This window comes from Macaca thibetana, chromosome 2, assembly GCF_024542745.1.
Source record: "Macaca thibetana thibetana isolate TM-01 chromosome 2, ASM2454274v1, whole genome shotgun sequence".
Lineage (NCBI taxonomy): Eukaryota > Metazoa > Chordata > Mammalia > Primates > Cercopithecidae > Macaca > Macaca thibetana.
This window is the reverse complement of record NC_065579.1, coordinates 107,290,040-107,308,356: the sequence shown is the minus strand read 5'-3', so window position 1 is coordinate 107,308,356 and position 18,317 is coordinate 107,290,040. Positions and strand designations below refer to the sequence as shown.

General features: G+C 45.5%; 1 protein-coding gene across 1 annotated transcript in view; it reads left to right on the top strand.

The window, feature by feature from the left end:
• STIMATE (STIM activating enhancer) overlaps positions 1-18,317 on the top strand; it is a 239,118-nt gene that overhangs the window by 171,470 nt on the left and 49,331 nt on the right. Inside the window, exon 2 of the mRNA XM_050781100.1 lies at positions 3,580-3,903. Coding sequence (XP_050637057.1) covers positions 3,744-3,903 — 160 coding nt within the window. The 5' untranslated portion in view covers positions 3,580-3,743. The remainder of the gene's footprint in view (positions 1-3,579; positions 3,904-18,317) is intronic.

The window sequence follows — 18,317 nt, the reverse complement described above, 5'->3', positions numbered from 1 at the left end:
CAAAAAATGAAGTATAAATCTTGGTGGGGACCAGAAGCCGCCTTTTCAAGCTTGGATTTCCTTGCTCCTGGGTCCATTGTAGGCAACCATATGTTTGTCATGGTGCTGACTCAGAAATCGTAGGACAAAGAGCCTCCTGCAAAACCAAAAAGAAATGTTACTGTCCTGCAATTATAATTCTTCCTTGACTTTGTTCACTTTAGATGTTTTACTAGTGAGTTTTGATGACTCCCACCCCTTATGTGAGAATGTGTATACCTTGGAAACTTGAATTTATCCAAACAAGCTACCTATGACTTAGAGTCGGCATAAGTTTTAAATTCAATGCTCAGTCCAAATGGATCTGGTTCCAGGCCCACTCCAAGGGTTGTTCCAGGTGTGTTTATTCAGTACTTGTACCAGACCACACAGGTAGCCTTGTTTCTGAGGGCAGCTTTATGGGGAGGTGTAGAAGGTGGTGGGCAGCAAATGCACTGCAGAGTCATTTACTTGGGTATGGTGTTTAAGGAGCCTGAGATTTTCACAAGAACCAGCAAAACCAGGAGTGGAGAATTGGGGAGAGAGAGAAGTAGGCCTAAAACTCCCTCTTCTTGTGTCTTTTTTGACTTAATACACCATTGGGTCTGTCCTGGTGCTATGGCCTATCACAAAGGATTGTTTTAAGAGAGAAGCAAGCCACAGCCTTGCCAGATAAATCTCCAACACCAGCAGAAAAGCACGAACCCTGATCTATGGGAGGCAAGGGTCTCCCATTACTTCTGGAGGCAAATGGTGCCTTCTAGTGAAATGGTGCCACCATTTGCTGATGCGGGTGCCTGTTCTCAGGATGTGTGGAAACTCGGGCTTCTACATGGGTTTCTACATGGTTTATTCAATCTAACTGCATACCTAGCTTGGCAGAATGGAGGTGGACAAAAGTGCTGAAAGGATGAGGGTAGGCTTTTAGGGCAAATCAAGTCACAAAGCAGATGATTGAGGGAGGTTACAAAGCTTAGGCAGAGTTAAAGTTGGGCAGTCCGTTAGCTCCTTTTGCAAGTATCTCTGGAGAAGGTAGTTTGTTTCTCTTGAGATTTTAAGTGCTCATTTCTTTTCCCCTCCTTTTTTTTTTTCCATTGAATATTCTCTAAAGACAATCAGAGGCCTGCCAGGGAGGGACTCCTGGCTGGTTCCAGCACTGTCCTTAGGCCTCTTTTTAATACTAACTTGTTGGAACTGATGCACTTTGTTTAATGTATTTTGCCTTTTTTTTTAAGCTGCTCATTTAGAACAAAATCAAATGCTTATTGCATTGTATCCTTCCTGCTTGCTGTTTTTCCTCTTAATTTCAAGTTATGCATTGAAGATAAAAGTACACTTAAGAAGTATGCACAAGAATACCTATTAAAATAACTCCCATCAAGTTTGATGGTATAACTTCAAAGGATTAAAAAAACTATTTTGGATTAATATTTTGCGTGGTTTTTTTTGTAAATATGATTGTATATAAGCTTGTGGTACATTATGACAGTTTTAAGTGGTTGTGAGAACACTAAAGAAAACAGGTCTTAAGCTATGTTTAACCTTAACTTTGTGCTGATTTGACAGCAAGGAAGGCATTTTGGCCAGAGTAAATTTTTTCAAACTCTTTCCAGTGGGACCTCAGAGAATCATTTCCAAATGGATGAAAAGTTCCTTCCTACTTTAATAAAACTCCAGAATTCTTCCCCCTCTCTTGCTGTCTCATCCTTTACTTTCTAGATTTAGGTGCTTTTTAATTCCAGTTCAGGAAAGATAGGAAGAGTAGAATTTCCCCATAGCAACCTTGCTCCTGGCATTGGGGATTCTGCCTCTGATCTCTGAAGACTGCTTCTTGTTTGTTCCTCTGTGAGCCTTAAGGATTCCTCCACAGCTGGATGTGCAGAACAATTCTTTGTTAAAATCATCACTTTTCAGCTCAGTGTCCAATTTTCCTTGAGCTGTCTGTGTCTTTAAGCAATCAATAGTCTCCTTATGCCCAGCCACAATCTCTTCTGCTTTAAGACGTAGCCTCTTGTTTGATTCTCTCTAAACATTGTACTGTTAACTGTTGAGCACCCTCATAAGATCCCTCTTAGACTAAAAGATAGTTCATGCAATTTTAATTTTCCCTTATCCATTTATTTTCTTAATCTGATTTCCTGTATTTGCCCACGGCCAGTACTTGTGGAGAGTTTAAAATTTTATAAATTAAAATTTCATTTAAATTAAGCATGTTGTTGCATGTTGTCTGTACCAGGCACTATGTTGAATTTGAATTGAAGGGTATATAAAAACAATTCCTGCCCTCAGGAGGCTCACCCTTAGCTGTGGGAGAGAGAGGTGTACAGCTGTCAAATTTAGCAGTCTGAAAAGTTTTGATGGAACAGTACACACAAGGTAATGTGGGAGCAAGAGGGAGAGGGAGGTCAGATAGGCCTTGATGCACATGAGGAGCAGTTCATGGACAGGGAAAAGGGAATGGTATCCATGCAACTAGAATGCTACATAAAGGCACAGAGTTGAGAAAATATAAGAGAAGGCTGGAGAACTGCATTTTTATTCTCTAATCAGGTTAATATTCCTGTTTACCAAGAAGGCTTTTAGATAGCATTTAACCCTCTTAGGTAATTGGAATTTGGGGGTCTATTTAATAGGAAAACTTTTTCCTAGAGATATTTACTGCTGAAAACGTAGCTCAGTGTCAACTGGACTCACACCATGTGTTCACTGACATTCTGCAGCAGGAAGGTCAGGGGCTCTAGAGCACCAACAAGAGGATGTCCAGAGAGAGCCCAGATTGGGGTGGGGGAATGGATGAAAGAATGGGGACTCAGGGTCTTGTTAAAGGCAGAGCACAGGTTCTGAGAAGTTGGAAAGGGTTAGGTGGGGGTGTGTGTGTGCAGGGGGATGTTGCAGCCTGACAAATACCAACCATTTGTCTTTTACGCTCCAAAGGTAGTTGTGCTCCCCAAGTGAATAAGGTGGGACATATGCACGTCAGGTTTTTAATGTGAAATCTGGTATATTTCAAAATGAAAGTGATTGGATTCAGGTGACCATTATGTCTATGAAATTATGTCTATGAAAAAAATAAAATAGACTTGGGGCCTTGATAAGCCTTTAGCTAGGGAAGTAGGAAAAAGACTCAAATGTCTAGGTTGGAAGGAAGACTCCTGTGCGCAATCTTAGATTGTTTTCCTTACTCACTTGCTTCAGAATAATCCAGGCTGCAAACTATTGGGCCCCATCCCAGAACTACTGAATCAGGATCTCTGAGGGTGGAATCCAGGAATATTAATAAATTCTCCAGGATATAGGGATTTGCCTTAGAGGGAAAAATAATTTGGTCACAGGCCGTCCCAGCTCCTACCTCCGGACCTGGAGCTCGTGATTCCCCAGCTCTCGTTCTGGTCTGCCCTACCCTGCGCACCTGGTCTGTCTACCTGCGGGCGTGGCGGGGTTGGAGAGGAGAGTGGGACCCGCGACCCCGCCCCCTGGCCCGGCCGGAGCCCCGCCCCTCGGGGGGGAGAGCAGCCGCGGCCGAGGCCCGCCCCAACCTTGGCTGCGCCAATCAGGCACTGCGATCTCAGACGTCGGGTTACGCGCGGCGCGGAGTCGGCCGCCGGGCGGAGGTACCGGCTCGGGCTTGGGCTCGGGCTCCTGGCTGCGGGTTTGGCGGCGCTGCACCGGCAGGCAGCGAGGCCGGGCGGGCCCTGGGCCCTCGCGCCCCTCCTGCGAGGCCTGCCATGCAGAGCCCCGCCGGGAACGCGAGCCGCGGACTGCCGGGCGGGCCGCCCTCCACAGTCGCGTCCGGGGCGGGCCGCTGCGAGAGCGGCGCGCTCATGCACAGCTTCGGCATCTTCCTGCAGGGGCTGCTTGGCGTCGTGGCCTTCAGCACGTTAATGCGTGAGTCTGGGACCCCCGCCCCTCTGGAGGCCCTGCGCGGCAGCCGCGGCCCGGCCCCCCGGAGGTCCGTCCTGCGCGGAGAGTTCCGGCCTGGGAATCCGAATTCCTCCTTCCCCGCAAACCCAGGCTGGGCATTCCTGCACTAGGGGGTAGCCAGGGCCCCGGGCTCCCGGCTCGGAGCCCCTCGCCTACTCGCTGTGGCCTCCAGCCAGGAGTGACCCTTCCCGTTTCCACCTTAAACGTCTGTCTTCTGAGACGCCAGTCTAAAACTCGCCTACCTCCCACCTTACCATCTCGAATTGTTACCCCACTTCTCAGCCTGGAGTCATGACCCCCAAGGGTGACATCCCCTTGTCCACCCCTTCTCAGGTGCTCTTCGTGCTTAGAACCCACATCCCTCAATCCAGTGCGATGCTGAGCTCTTTTCTGCCCCTTCACTCTTCAAGGATTTACCTTCTCCGTTCACATGTAAATCCTGCTACTTTGCATCCCTCTCAACACCTGGAGTGTTAGGGCCACCCGCCTCCCTTTCCGTGGCCCTTCTTCCTCAGCTTTATTTTCCCTTTTGTCAGGGCAGGACCCACCCAGTCTGCGTTCTTCCCCAGATCCCCGTCCTCTCGTTTCTTCCGGAACAGGCCCACCTGTTCCATCTCTGTCCCAAGCTTTCCTAATAAGCTGCGTCTATAGCTTCCCCTGGCTGTTCCCTTTCCACTTTTATTCTTTATATTTTAAGTTTCCTTTTCCATTAAACTTGGGCAACCTAGTGGCTGAATAGAGAAGGAAGCCCCCACCCTGTTGTCATGTGTCCTGGGCGGGGGGAGGCGGGGGGCTTCTGTTTTTCATCGTGTACATCCTTATTAAAGTAACAAGAAGTTTTGTTCGGCATGTAAGCCTGGGAGTGCCCTTGTGATTGCGTTTTAGGGGGAAGGAAAGGTTATAACTGTCTGTGCAGAGTCATTAAATCAAAAAATGACTTGTTCTCAAAACTTCTCCACTGTGCTTGTGTGGACAGAGTGGAGAGTTCCTGCAGAAAGTATGCTTTGGAGTACTCAGGAGGGATCTTGCAACTGTAGGGTCCAGTTGCTGGAGTGGCCACCTTGCTTGTTTATAAGTTGGGATTTCTTTGAGTGAATTCTCTCAGGCTTTAAGTAACCCTGAAGAGGCTCTGATCATGGATACCGTGTTCTTCTGGTGGCCTGGCCTTGATAAGTCTTACAAGTGCCCAACTGTCTATGTTTGACACATTTTCTTTCCTTTTTAGTCCCAAATTGCCTTTTTCTCTGCTCAACAAATACCCACTTGTTCCCACAGTAATAATTTGTGACAACTTAGCCAAAATCCGCTGCTGACTTGGGCGCATGTACTGTATGTGTGTGTTTTCAAGTCATGGTGAGTGGGTCTTCATATCCCTCCTACTTCTCTCTCCTCCAGACAGCCTTCTTTTCTCTCCGAAGGAACTATAGGTTAAATTTTTATTTTGCTCCCTAACCTGAGGTTTCTTAGCCTAACTCTGACTGTTTCCATAGGTTTGATTGATGCTGATGGCCCGGTTTATCCCCTAGGGTCTGACACTTGTGATTCAGAGAAGGATATGTGATGATGACAGGGCGGAGTTGCTCGCAGCTGAGAAGTGTGTCGGGTTGAATGTGTTCGAGTGGAGTCTTCAGGGACGTACTCACTTCTTTACTTAATCTTCAGCGTGAGCACCTGTGCAAATCCCACTGTGATTGGTACTTTGTGTTTGCAGAGATTGGACTAGAAAGCAGTCTCTTGTTCACTGTGAGGCTTGATGTGGACAGAGCTTGTGGAAGTGGCTGGTGGGTCCTGGGGTGGTGTGGGTAGGAGTGATGAGGAGAAGAGTTGGAAAGGCTAGAGCTCTGTCTGCCCTGACACAGAAATGGAGGTGAGAGCAAGAGCCTCCTCCCCCTACCTAGAAGCAGACAGAGCAGGCCAGGGCAATGGCACTCTGGGAGCTGGACAAGGAGAAGCCCACTGACTGGGGTGCAGTCAGGGTGGGGCCCTTCTTATCGCTCAGATTTGTTGGTCCTGTTGAAGTAGCACTGCGAGGCTTTTCCTTCTTGAACTGCTGGAAAGAGGAAGAAATCTCTAAGATGGAAGAGGAAAGAGATCAAGCTAGCCTTAAGGAAGTACATCTGCGAGCCATTTGACTTTGTCCTGGGCTTTTAGTCCTCCCTCCTTCTCAGTCTGGCAGAGCTGCCGGGAGGGGCATCTGTTGAAGGCCAGGCTCCCCTGACGAGGGTCCCCCTTGCAGCCCTGAAGGAGGGAAGTCCATCCTTCCTCAGTTCTGTTATCTTCAGACATTTTAAATACCAACCAGTTCGTTCTGAGCAGCTTAAACAGCCCCTATCCTTTGAGGGGCTGTTTTTGAGATCACAGTCTTCTCCCTTCCAAGTATCTGTGGCCCTCGAGGCAATGGGCTTGGTGCCTCTCTTCTGGTGCCTGTCTTCTGGAACCTGACGGCCATGGCAAACACTGTTGTTTCCTGTTGGACCAGCTCTGACTGTAGAATGAACCCCCTTCTCGGCAGACAAGCTGTGAGGTAATTTTCCTTACTTCACCTCCCTGATTTCAGTGACCCTCTCAGACCACTGTCTTTATGTTCCTTTTTCTATCCAGAAAAATCACTTTTTTCTCTACTTACACGTTGCCTTGTTTTGTTTGTTTGTTTGTTTGTTTGTTTTTACCTGGGGGGGTTTGTCCTGAAGGAAGATGACTTATATATATTAATGCCTCTGGGGAGAATTCTGGTTCTGCAAGAATTTCTCATTCTGGCGCTTTGATAGACTTCTTGCCTTACTGTGTAGGGTTTGTAGACCCTCTCGGTCCAGGCAGTTGAGAACGTATATGCCAGGTCATGATAGCCCATTCTTCAAGCTGCATAAACATATAGACTGTTACAGGCACCACTCACACAACATGTCCAGTGTCAGCACCACCTTGTTGAGTTGGCAGGCTTCCTAGAGGCTCCATCCAAGGTACCCTGTGTACGCAAGGAAAGATGAACATACTCAGAGTCAAGCTTATGAAGCTACTTTCCACTTAGTTTTCTGAAGTGTCTGCTAAGTGTCTGCATAGAAAGAAACGGTTTAAACGAGAGGCGCTTTGTCGTAGTCTGCCTGCCAAACAATTCCCCATTTTGGTGGTTTTGTCTATAGTCTGTGACTTGATGAAGTTTCTCAGCTTGGGTCTCAGCAGAACAGAGCTGAGCAGTCCTAGAGCTCAGCAAACTGTTCCAGTGCGGGGTAGCCACCCAGCTGTCAGCCAAAGGCCGTGTTGTCCAGTGTGTGTGTTGGCATTTGGGGGTGTTTACTCTCAGGACATGTGAATGCAAAGCAAACTCAAGCCTCCCTCACAGTGCACAGTCAGGGTTCTGGGCTGAAGTGTAGACAAAATTGGTTTTTAATAAAACAAGCATTTTGAGAACTTGGATAAATCTGCCTGCCTATTTTTGTTATAGACATGAGGGCTAGCCAGCTGGGAGAAATGTGTCCATGTTTTACAAAAACACTGCTGACATTGAGAAGTGATAGCTTTTTTCCTGCGATCCAAAGTGAAATCACAAACCAGTGCACTCAGCTTTGATATCTTAAATGAGAGTTTCTGGGGTTTTCTCCATGGTAAACTGGCCTCCCTGTGTGCTCTGTGTGAACAGACTTGTGTTGGCACAACCTTCCCTATGATCACCTCTCCCCACCCCATCCCTTTTTTTATCTCTAAAAATGTCAAACAGAAAAGATGAAAAATAATACACTCAACATCTGTCTGCCCTCTACGTAGATTTAGGAGTTGTTCACATTTTGTCACATTTGCTTTATCTCTTTATGCTTTTTTTTTTTTTTTTTTTTTTGGCTGAGCCAGTTGAAGGTAAGTTGCAACCCGCGTCACACTTTACTGCTAAATACTTCAGCTAAGTCTCCCCAAAATAAGGACAATCTCCCACATAACCACAATTTCATCATCACACTTAAGAGAATTAATAACTCCATGATATTATCTCATATCCAGTCCATAGTCACATTTCTCCAAATGTCACAAGTCTTTTACAGCTGGAGTTTTTAAAAACTAAGATCCAATCAAGGCCCACATGTTGTGTTTGGTTATGTTTTCAGTAACTTTCATTTCTAGAAGAACCTCCTTCTACACATACATGCACACTTTTTTTTTTTTTTTTTTTTTTTAATGTTTCTGGCTTTTTGAAGCATCCTGGCTGCTCGTTGTGTCAAGTGCCCCACATTCGGGAGTTGTCTGGGAGTTTCGCTATGGTGTTTGAATTGTTTCACCGACCCCTGTTTTCCTGAGTTTGGTCTGGAGCAGTTATTAGATTCAGATGCCCGGTTTTATGGCAAAAACACGCCGTAAGTGGCACTGTATGTTTCATGTCTATTCCACCAGGAGGCATGTGACACCATGCTGCCCCGCTATTTGTGTTAATAAGGTTGATGTCTTGGTGGTGGGGGATGGAAGACCTCTCAGTCTCTCCCTTGTAAAGGTACATGTTCCCCTGAGCAATCAATAAGGGATCTCTGCAGTCATAATACTTTGAGATCATGTGAGTACTCTATTTCCCAGTAGCCTTTCGCCTGGTGATCACCTCCTCCTGGTAAAATAACAGAATACAGTGACAGCTGAATTGGAGCTGGAGCTCACAAGTGAAGGCGCCTGTCTGTGGGTCTGGAACCCAGCACACAATCAGTGTCGCTGTCCTTTCCTCCCTCTGGAGTGCCAGCACGGGCAAAGGAAGAACGCCCCTTTTTCCATTCCAGGCTGGTGTTGCGGTCAATGTTAGTGTGCTGGCTGGCTCAGAGCTTTTATTTTTAGAAAGTTTTCGGGTTTTCTAAATGTTTATTTATTTGGTAGCATTTATCCATAATGGTGATCTGCTTGATTTATCATATAACTTCATTAATTTCTAATAAAATCAGGACAAGAGGAAGTTGTGTGAATTAGGAGACAATCTGAGTTGTAGAATAACTTAACAAATGTACTTTTTTAAACTTTTAAATACCTCTGTTGGCCACATGTTGCCCTGTTGGGGCCTATCATGCTTCCACTGCATTAAAATCTGTTTAAAGTCTTTTGCAGTTAGTATATTTATACAAACATGAAGATTTGTTGAAGGGGTTTTACAAGTGGTTAAAAATAACGGGATCCCTGGCTATGGATCCAGCCCGGCGTCCATGTCTGCTTCACTCTGCCATGTGGTGCCCCTGAGCAACTTCTGCATTTCTCTCGAAGCTTCAGTTTCTTCCCTAGTAACATGTGGATAATGATCTTTCTTTTCTGGGCCTATGGAGATGAGAGGGAATGTGTTTGAGGAAGCTGGGTTGGTGTCAGGCACATGTTAGGCCTTCCTTGGGGGTGTGTCTTCATCCTTGTTATTACATTGTTTGTATTCACGAGTTGAGCTGAAGAATGTTTCACAAGTGCTTAAGTAACTTATTTTCTGAATTAAGTTAAACATTTCCCTTTTTTTCTTGCTTGTACAATGTCTTTACCTTTAGCCCTCCTCACAGAGTGCATAGCAGTGGGGAAAAAAAAAAAAGAAAAGCACCTTTAGCCCAGCCAGCACAGTGAGTGTGAATCCAGATTAGCATGTGCCAAAACCAGGTGGCTTTAGTGGCCAAAATAATCTTCCTTGACCTAACCTTCCTTGTGTTTTTACCGGCAGGGCCCCTTGTGGGCTCTGAGAGAGAGGGCAGTGGGTGCCTGGGGCTGTTCCACTTCCAGGTGATGAACCTGCTTCAAGTCGCTGGCTTTTCTTTGCCCAGGGCCCATGGTAGTAGGTGGTGGTGCTGGCCCCTGGAGCCGGCCTCTTTCCTGCAGCCTCTCTTCACTGAGTCCTCAGCATGCCGGCCCCCTCACAGGAACCCTGTACAGAAGCAGTCAGTGAGCGGGTGAAGTGCCTTGTACAAGGGCTCCTTTTTAGTAAGTGCAGAACTGAAATGTCAGCTGGGTCCCTGGGACCCCAGACACTCTGAGCCGCTTCCTCTGTGCCTGCCTGCTTTTTCCACCCCTCTTTCCACACAGGTGCACTTTCTGATTACTCTGTATCTGTGGCTACTTCACCTCATTTTTTTTCTATCTGAACAATTCTGCTTTTCTTTCTTGATAATTATTTAAGTAATTTTATTTAAAACATTATTGTTTTATAACTGTAGATAACATTAAAAATATAAATTTGAAATGACTCATCAATCATTTCATGCATACATGAGTCACACCCTAGGTCTGCTTTTCTGTGCCTTTGTGAAGATTTTCCTTGGCTGGGCAGAGGGTGGTGATTCTACCCCAAGGCTGAGGTCTAGCATGTGAGGCAGAGGCACCCCCGCCCTACCCCAGAGCAGCAGAAGCAGGGAGCACGGAGTCCCGTTACTCACTGGTGAGGAAGGGTCTCCAGGGCTCTGGGTGGCTTCAGGTTACCTGCTGATTTTCACAGAGTTCATTTCCCTGTTGCTTGCCATATGACTATACGGAAGGTCATTAATAATCTTGAGGTTTACCCTGAATTATCCTTTTCGTTGTGTATACATAGAAGCAGTTGGTGAGTCTATTTTAGATTACTCCACTGCTAGGAAAGCTATCCATTGAATCCGGAGTTTCTCAGCCTGGCACTGTTGGCATTTTGGATGAGATAATTATTTCTTGTGGGAGGCTGTCCTGTGCGTTGCAAGGCGTTTAACAGCATCCCTAGCCTGTCTCTGCCCACTAAATGCCAGTAGAATCTCTCATTGTGACAACCAAAAATGTTTCCCGACATTGCCAACTGTACCCTGGGGGGCCAAATTGCCCCTGTTTAAGAACCACTGCATTGGTTCAGTTTGTGAATTTCTCAGCAAATTCATATTTGCTCTAGAAGAATAGATTAGAAGGTCAATGTGTTGTTTCCAAAGTGTAAGAACAGTGGACTATTAGGATCTCTAAAGTACTCTGGTGCCAAGCCCACTGTTGGATGTTTCCTTGACGAAGAGCTGAGACTGGTCCCCAGTCCTTGAGGGGCTCACAGCTGGAACAGGCTGTAGGCAGGCGGGCAGGCAATTCCAGTACAGCGTGAAGAGGATTGTAGAAGCTTGAACACACTGGAGAGGGGGAATGAAGGGTTCCGCCTGGGGACTCGAGGAAGTGTCCCTGAGGAAGCTCCACCTGAGCATGAGGCTGAGAGCTCTCGACACGGAGGGGATGGTGAGAGCGAAGGTTCACGTAGAAGAGACCAGAGCTGGAGAGGGTAGAGGCAGAGGGTCTCAGAAAAGAGAGGCAGTGCACTCGGAGGCTTTCCAGAGAGCCTTCCTTATTCCATTTCAGGCCTCTTTCATGGGTGCATTTAAAGAGGACGAATTAAATTATTGGGTGTCAAGTCAGGGTCTGCATGTACCGCATGCTCCATTTGTATTATTTCCCTGAGAACCTTTCTTTTAAAGCAGTTTACATCTCGTATGGCAGCCCCTGAGAAACATACATTGTTTATCTTTGGGGCCACAGAAGAAAAAATAGGGACCCAGTAACCGCCTGGCCCCCATCCTCTTGGCAGTGCCTTCTGAGCTAGACGGTGGTGATGTGGGCAGGTGTGCCATGCTCACCCAGGGTTGGGCATTTAGTCCTCACACAGCCTGAGAAGTAGGGACTGATAGTATCTCCGTCTTATAGATGAGGAGATTGGGTCGCAGAGAGGTTAAGTAACCCACTCAAAGTCACACAGCCAGTAAGTGGTAGAGCTAGGCAGTGTGGTTGTGCAGACCTTCCATTTGGATAGTAACAAAGCAGTTCCTTATTGTTAACTAGCTTTTATGGGTTGTCTGCCACAGTCCACCCAGATGTGGAGAAAGTAGAGATACTTCCCGCCTGGATTGTATGCAGCTCTCGAGGTGTGGGTGCAGTGTCATGCCAAGTTAGGCAAGCCCTGGGAACCACTGTCGCCCACTGAGCACGGTCGCAGGCTTTGGAGGGGTTGGCCTTTGCTACAGAACGTCTCTGACAGAAGTTCAGTTGTTGGTACATTCTAAAAATTCTGTACCTACGACGGCAGGATGGTCATGCACCGAAGTCGCCTTAGTGCCTATGAGAAGCCTTCTCCCTTGACTTACGACAGCCCCGCCTGATCATCACATGCCCTCCTGCTGCATCTTCTGGTTTAGTGTGCCCTCTTCATTCTAAGGGCCATTTTGTGCCGTAAGCAGGTTCCACTCAAGCCATTTTGGGGAGGAAGAGGCAGAGGCTGGTGAGCTTAGCACACTAAGGGCAGGTTTCGTGGTGCGGACGTGGGGTGGGGTGGCATGAGGAAGGAGGGAGAGGCTGGGGATACCGAACCAGTGTTTTTGTTGGCTTTAAAACTTCTTTTAAAGATGTGATGTTGTGTATCATGGTTTTTCCAATCACCAACCATTGATGGGCATCAACAACTTTCATGCTTTTTCTTTATTTCTTGTATGCAGAGTAAGTCAGGACACAGATGGGGCCAACTCTGCTTTTTCATACATTCATCTTACTTAAAATGCCTCCTCCGCCAAGCTTTTGTCTAGTCCATGGGCTTTTCCAGGCCTCTTCAGCTCATCTGTGTTCTTCGTGGGCTTTTCCATTTTGTTAGAAGACATCTTCATTTAATAGTATGAAATGACGTAGAGGCATGAGGTAGTAACAATGCATTTAAATGACATAAGCATAAGACACCATCCTATAGGAGTAGTTGAAACACAGCCACATGGTGCATGCCACGTCCTTTTGCCCAGAGCCCTGTGCAGTGTGCACTGTCGGATCATTAGAGCAGCTTTCTATTTGGGTAGGGAGTTTTGGGCAAAAATATCTGCGGGTGGTTCCATCGAGCAGGGCTCTCTGCACGCAGTTGATATTCTTCCAGTCTTGGCGTGGGGAGCAGTGGAGTATGTCGGGGAGACTTGCTCGGAGCGCGTTTAAGCAAGCGTGTTAACTGATGTGGCTACCCCCCACTTACCAGGGCATGGCCGCGGGGGTGTCTGAGGCAGCCCATCGTATGTTACAACTCTGCTATTCCATTATGCCCTGACCCTCAGTCCAAGCCCTGGAGAAAATGAGGGTACAGAAGTACGTGAGAGGCCGGAGATGAGGGACGTGTGTTATGATCCTAAAGACACAGTGTAGGGTAGGGAGATTCAAGTGATTTTTTTCTGTCAAGAGTCCTGGCTTTATTCTACCCTCAGATTTCTGTGAGAAACCCCATTGATTACTGATGCTAAAAAAAAAAAAAAAAGAACTGATTCTGTAATATGGAGTTAGAACAAACAGGGATGCTAAATTGCCTGTTAATCCATTTAGCAGTTTACATATTGATTCTTTTCCCAGTGTGTTTAAATAATCATTTACTAATATTCTAAATAGGTAAAAACCTTCAGGGAAATGTCCAGCACACATGCCATAGTGTCACCATAGAGCTGGGTTGGAATGTTGCTGCTACAGACAGGGCCTTATCCTGAATGCAGCCGTTTTATAGTGAGAGCTCATTATCCCAGTCACGGAGGTCTCGGGCCAGGCCAGTGTGGACGTGGTGACGGATGAAGTTTGGTCTGGGGTGATGTGAGGCATAAGGGCATGGAGGCGAGTGGCAGGTAGGTAAGGCACTGTCTCAAAGCATTTGCTAGCCCATATTCCATGGCGTGTGAACTGCTGAGCCTTACCAGGGAGCTGCTTAGCGCTTGTTCCCTCTGGCTGTAGCTGCTGTTGTGCCATGTGTGGTTCCTCTTAGCCTAGGTCTAAAGCAGCATCCTTGTGTCTTGCAGGACAGCCAGGCTCCTGAGCCTACTGCCCCCATCCTCCTTTTCCCAGCTTTTCCTGTGCTGCAAACATTGCAGTACCATGGTCTACTTCGCAGCCTGGGCCAACCAAGGAGAGCAGCCACGTTACCAGATTCTGGGATCCAGCAAGATGCCGCAGGGCTGCTCTTCTATCCCTATACTTGTCAAACCCATTCCTGCCTACTTCCCTTACTGATATTCACCATTCCTTTTCTCCTTCCTCCCCACCTAACTACACCCTATTCATCTTACAAGAAACCTTCTCTAATGATCTTAGTCCACATTGCTCTTCTTTGAAGTCTGTAGGACATCCAGTGTGTGTGGTACAGGGTAGGCCTCTGCCTGTGCCTGGGTTCGATCTGCCAGCCAGGCTGTGCTGGCCACAGTGCTGCCTGATGATGCTCTGGCAAAGTGCTCCTCCAGTCCAAGTTTGCTCCTGAGCAGTGAGATCTTGGGAGGTAGAAGGAGACTGAGATTATTTTCTTGTCTAACTACTAAATACTTCAGCATGCATTTTCTAAGGACACAGGTGTTCTTTTATGTAACCACAGTATAGTGATCAAAACTCAGGAAATTTAACATTAATATGTTATTAACAGTCCACAGTCCATATTCGCATTTCATCAATTGCCTGAAACTGTCATCGATTTTTTTTTCCTAGTCCAGGGGCACACTTGGCATCTAGTTGCCACATCGCTTTAGTCTCCTTTAGTCTGGAATTGTTCTTTAGCCTTTCTTTGTCCTTCCTAGTCTTGACACTTTTGAGAAGTACAGGCCAGTGATTGTGTAAAATGTCGCAGATTGGGTTTGTCTGATATTTTCCCATGATTGCATTCAGGTTACATGTTTTTGGCAGGCTGCTGCCTGCATACGTGATGCTGTGGCCTACTTAGTGCATCGTAACCTGAGGTGCCGACCCTCAGTCAGGTGTCAGTTGATTCTAGCGTTGGTGAAGGTTTCATTGATAACTGGGGTAGGGTCCAGCTCTCTCCATTGTGAAATTACAGTTTTTCCCTTTGTAATTAATAACTGATTTACAGGGAGATATTTTTGAGACAATGGAAGTACAGGATCTGTTTTCAGTCTTCCTTGGAAAGCCTCCACCAGTTAGAAGGGAGCCACAAATAGAGAGTGAAGGTCCTCGGCCAGTTTCTTATCTGGTAACTCTCTGGTGACAATACTGAGTCACATTTGTGGAGTACTCATTACGTGTCAAGCCTTGTAAGTGCTTCACATATGTCAACTCATTTACTTTTCATATTATCCCTATGAGATGAGTACTCATGTCATCTTATTTTACACTTGGGAAAATAGGCACTGAGAAGTTAAGGCCTCTGTCTAAGGCTGTGACAGCCTCTGAGTGGCAGAACTGGAATTCAAACCCAGTGGACCTCACTGCAGCACTAGGGCCTTGCACCCCCCGCGGTTCTGCTCGCCTGCTGCCATGTGCGGCATACACGTGTGCTGCTTGACACACAGTGCTGCTTCTCTGACCTCTGCACGTTCCTGTCCTCTGCATGTGGAGGTCTTAAACACCATTTGGTCCCCACTGTCCCTGACCTGCTTGGTTTTTTGACTGAGAGCCTCACTGAAGTCTTTTTTCTAGGCATGAAAAGAAGACTTTGGCTTCTTCTAGGAAGAAGACTTTGGCTTCTTCTAGGAAGAAGCCAAAGGCTTTTCATTTTGAGATTGGAGTCCATGGGCCTTGTCCTGGAAGCCAGAGGAATCTTTCCTATGTGGATAAATTTAACATTTGAGCCTGTGCTGAAGGATGAGGAGACTTTTGCCCATGAAGGAATAACAGATGCAGAACTTACCCGTCTTCTGTAAGCAAACAGAAAACAGGCCAAAATATATGAAACAACTTTGCAAATATCGGACAGCAGGCATCAAGACAGTGAGCCTAAGGGAAAAGAAATAATGAGGTGAGCCCTATGGTCTTCCTGCCAACATTCTGCTGGAGGCAGTTTCCAGATCTCAAAGCAGCGAGGAGGAACCCATGCGAAGCCCAGCAGTCTAGCTGCATTGAGAAGACACATCTGAGGCCAATGCAGTTGGAATTTGCAGGGGACAGTACAAAGAAAAAGCTATGCAGAAGGAAAACTCTTCACCTTAGCTTGGGGGTCTCCTCGAGACTTTTTATGAACAGATCTGTTGTGTAGGGCAAAACTCAAGAAGCGATTTGAAGAACCACTGCTGGAGAACTGTAAGTGGAACTACTTCCAGAATGGAGAGACATTTGAGCTCTTTCCAGATAGAGCAGAGAGACGTTGTTGAACACCTGGGACATCCATAGACCCCTCAAAAGAGTCACCATGCCTTAATATTAGCTTTCATCTAGCTCTAGAGAAAAGAGTACAAAGTTGAAAAACAAGCCTTGAAGCCATATACAAAAATTGACTAGAAGTAGGTCACAGACTGGGAGAAAATACTTGCAAATATGACTATCTGACCAGGTGCTTATAAGCAGAATATGTAAGAATTCTTAGAACTCAGGAAGAAAAGTGCAATGTAAGAATTGGCAAAGGATCTGAAGACATTTCTCCAGAAAAGATATACAAATGGCCAATAAGCACATGAAAAGATGTTCAATATCATTACTCATCAGAAAAATGCAAATTAAAATAGCAACGAGACACCAATATATACCCACAAGACAAGAATGACTAAAATTAAAATTGATGAACAATACCAAGATTAGAAAAGTATATGAACTCTGGAACTCCTATGCATTTCTGGTAAAAACGCAAAATGGTACAACGACTTTGGAAAATGGTTTGAAAGTTTCTTGTAAAGAAAATGAAATGTACCATACAACTCAGCAGTTTCACCCCTCAAGATTTACCCAAGAGAAAACACATGGCCATAGAAGGACGTGTGCATGAATATTTATAGCACCTTCCTTTGTAATTGCCCCAAACTAGGAACAGTTCAAATGTTCAACACACATGAATGGATAAACCAATTGTAGTATGTCCACATAGTGGAATAAATGTCCGCAGCTAAAAGGAACAAACTATTGATACATGCAACCACACGATTGAATCTCATGGTTGAGTATGCTGAGCAAAAGAAGCCAGATAAAAGGAATGCATACTGAATGACTCCATTTATATGAAATTCTAGAAAAGGGAATTCTAATCTGTAGTGACAGAAAGCAGATTAGTGGTTGCCTTAGAGTAGTAGGAATGGGACTGACTGCAAAGGGACTCAAAATAACTTTTTGGTGGCTGGGCGTGGTGGGTCACGCCTATAATCCCAGCACTTTGGGAGGCCTAGGCAGGTGGATCACGTGAGGTCAGAAGTTCGAGACCAGCCTGGCCAACATGGTGAAACCCTGTCCCTACTAAAAATATAAAAATTAGCCGAGCATGGTGGTGGGTGCCTATAGTTCCAGCTACTCACGAGGCTGAGGCAGCAGAATGGCTTGAACCCGGGAGGCAGAGCTTGCAGTGATCCGAGATTTCACCACTGCCCTCCAGCCTGGGTGACAGAGTGAGACTCCGTCCCAAAAAAAGAAAACAAGAACTTTTCGGGTAATGGAAAATACTGTATCTTGATTGTAGTAGGGTGACATCAGTGTACACATTTCTCAAAACTCACCGAACTGTATGCATAATATAAGTGCATTTTTGTTATGTAAAATTTTACCTCAGAATTGTTGTAGAAGAGAAAGGGAAAAAAAGCTTTGAAATGACCAAGCTGCTCTGCAGAGTTCACTGCTTGCCCAAACTAAACTTCAGTGCTCACTAAAGGCAGACAAAATGTAAACACTTAACAGTGTAACTAACAATCATGATGGATAGCCCCAAGCAACAATTTCTAGACAGGTTAAAGAAGGAGGATATGACCAATAATCAGGAGAAAAATCAGTTAATACAAATAGACCGAGAAATTACAGAGATTTTAGAATCACCAAGAAAGGACTGAAAAACAGTTATAAATATGCTAAAGTTTTAAAGAAAAATTGGGTCATAATAAGCACAATGGAAAATAGAAAAGCAAAGCAAATGGAACTTCTAGAACTGAAAATACGATTTCTGAAAAATTCATGGACTTATAAACAGAAAATTAGACTATGAAAGAATAGCATACGTGAAAACATAGCAACAGAGCTTTATAAATTAAAGCACAGAGAGAAGAAAGTCTAAAAAAAAAGGAACAGAGCCTTAGTGACCCATGGGAAAATATCAAACATCTAACGTGTGATTGGATTTCCTAAAGAGACAGAGGAGGAAAAGGCAGAAAAATACTAGAAGAAATAATGACTGAACATTTTCCAAAGTTGATGAAAATTATAAACTCATAGATCTAAGAAGGTTGATGAACCCCAGGCAAGATAAATGCAAAGAAAATCACACTAAGCCATATCATAATCAAACTGTTGAAAAACAGATGATAAAAAAGAAAACTGTAAAAGCAATCAGAGGAAAAGAAGACATTATATACAGAGAAATAAACATAAGAACTAATTTGGACTTTTTGTCAAGCTATTCAAGCCTGAAGACAATGGAACAACATCTTTAAAGTGCTGAAAGGAAAAGCCTGTCAATCTAGGATTCTATAGCCGGGTGAGAAATACCTTTTATGAATGAAGGCAGATTTAAAAACTGGATGAAAGCACTTTGATCCTTC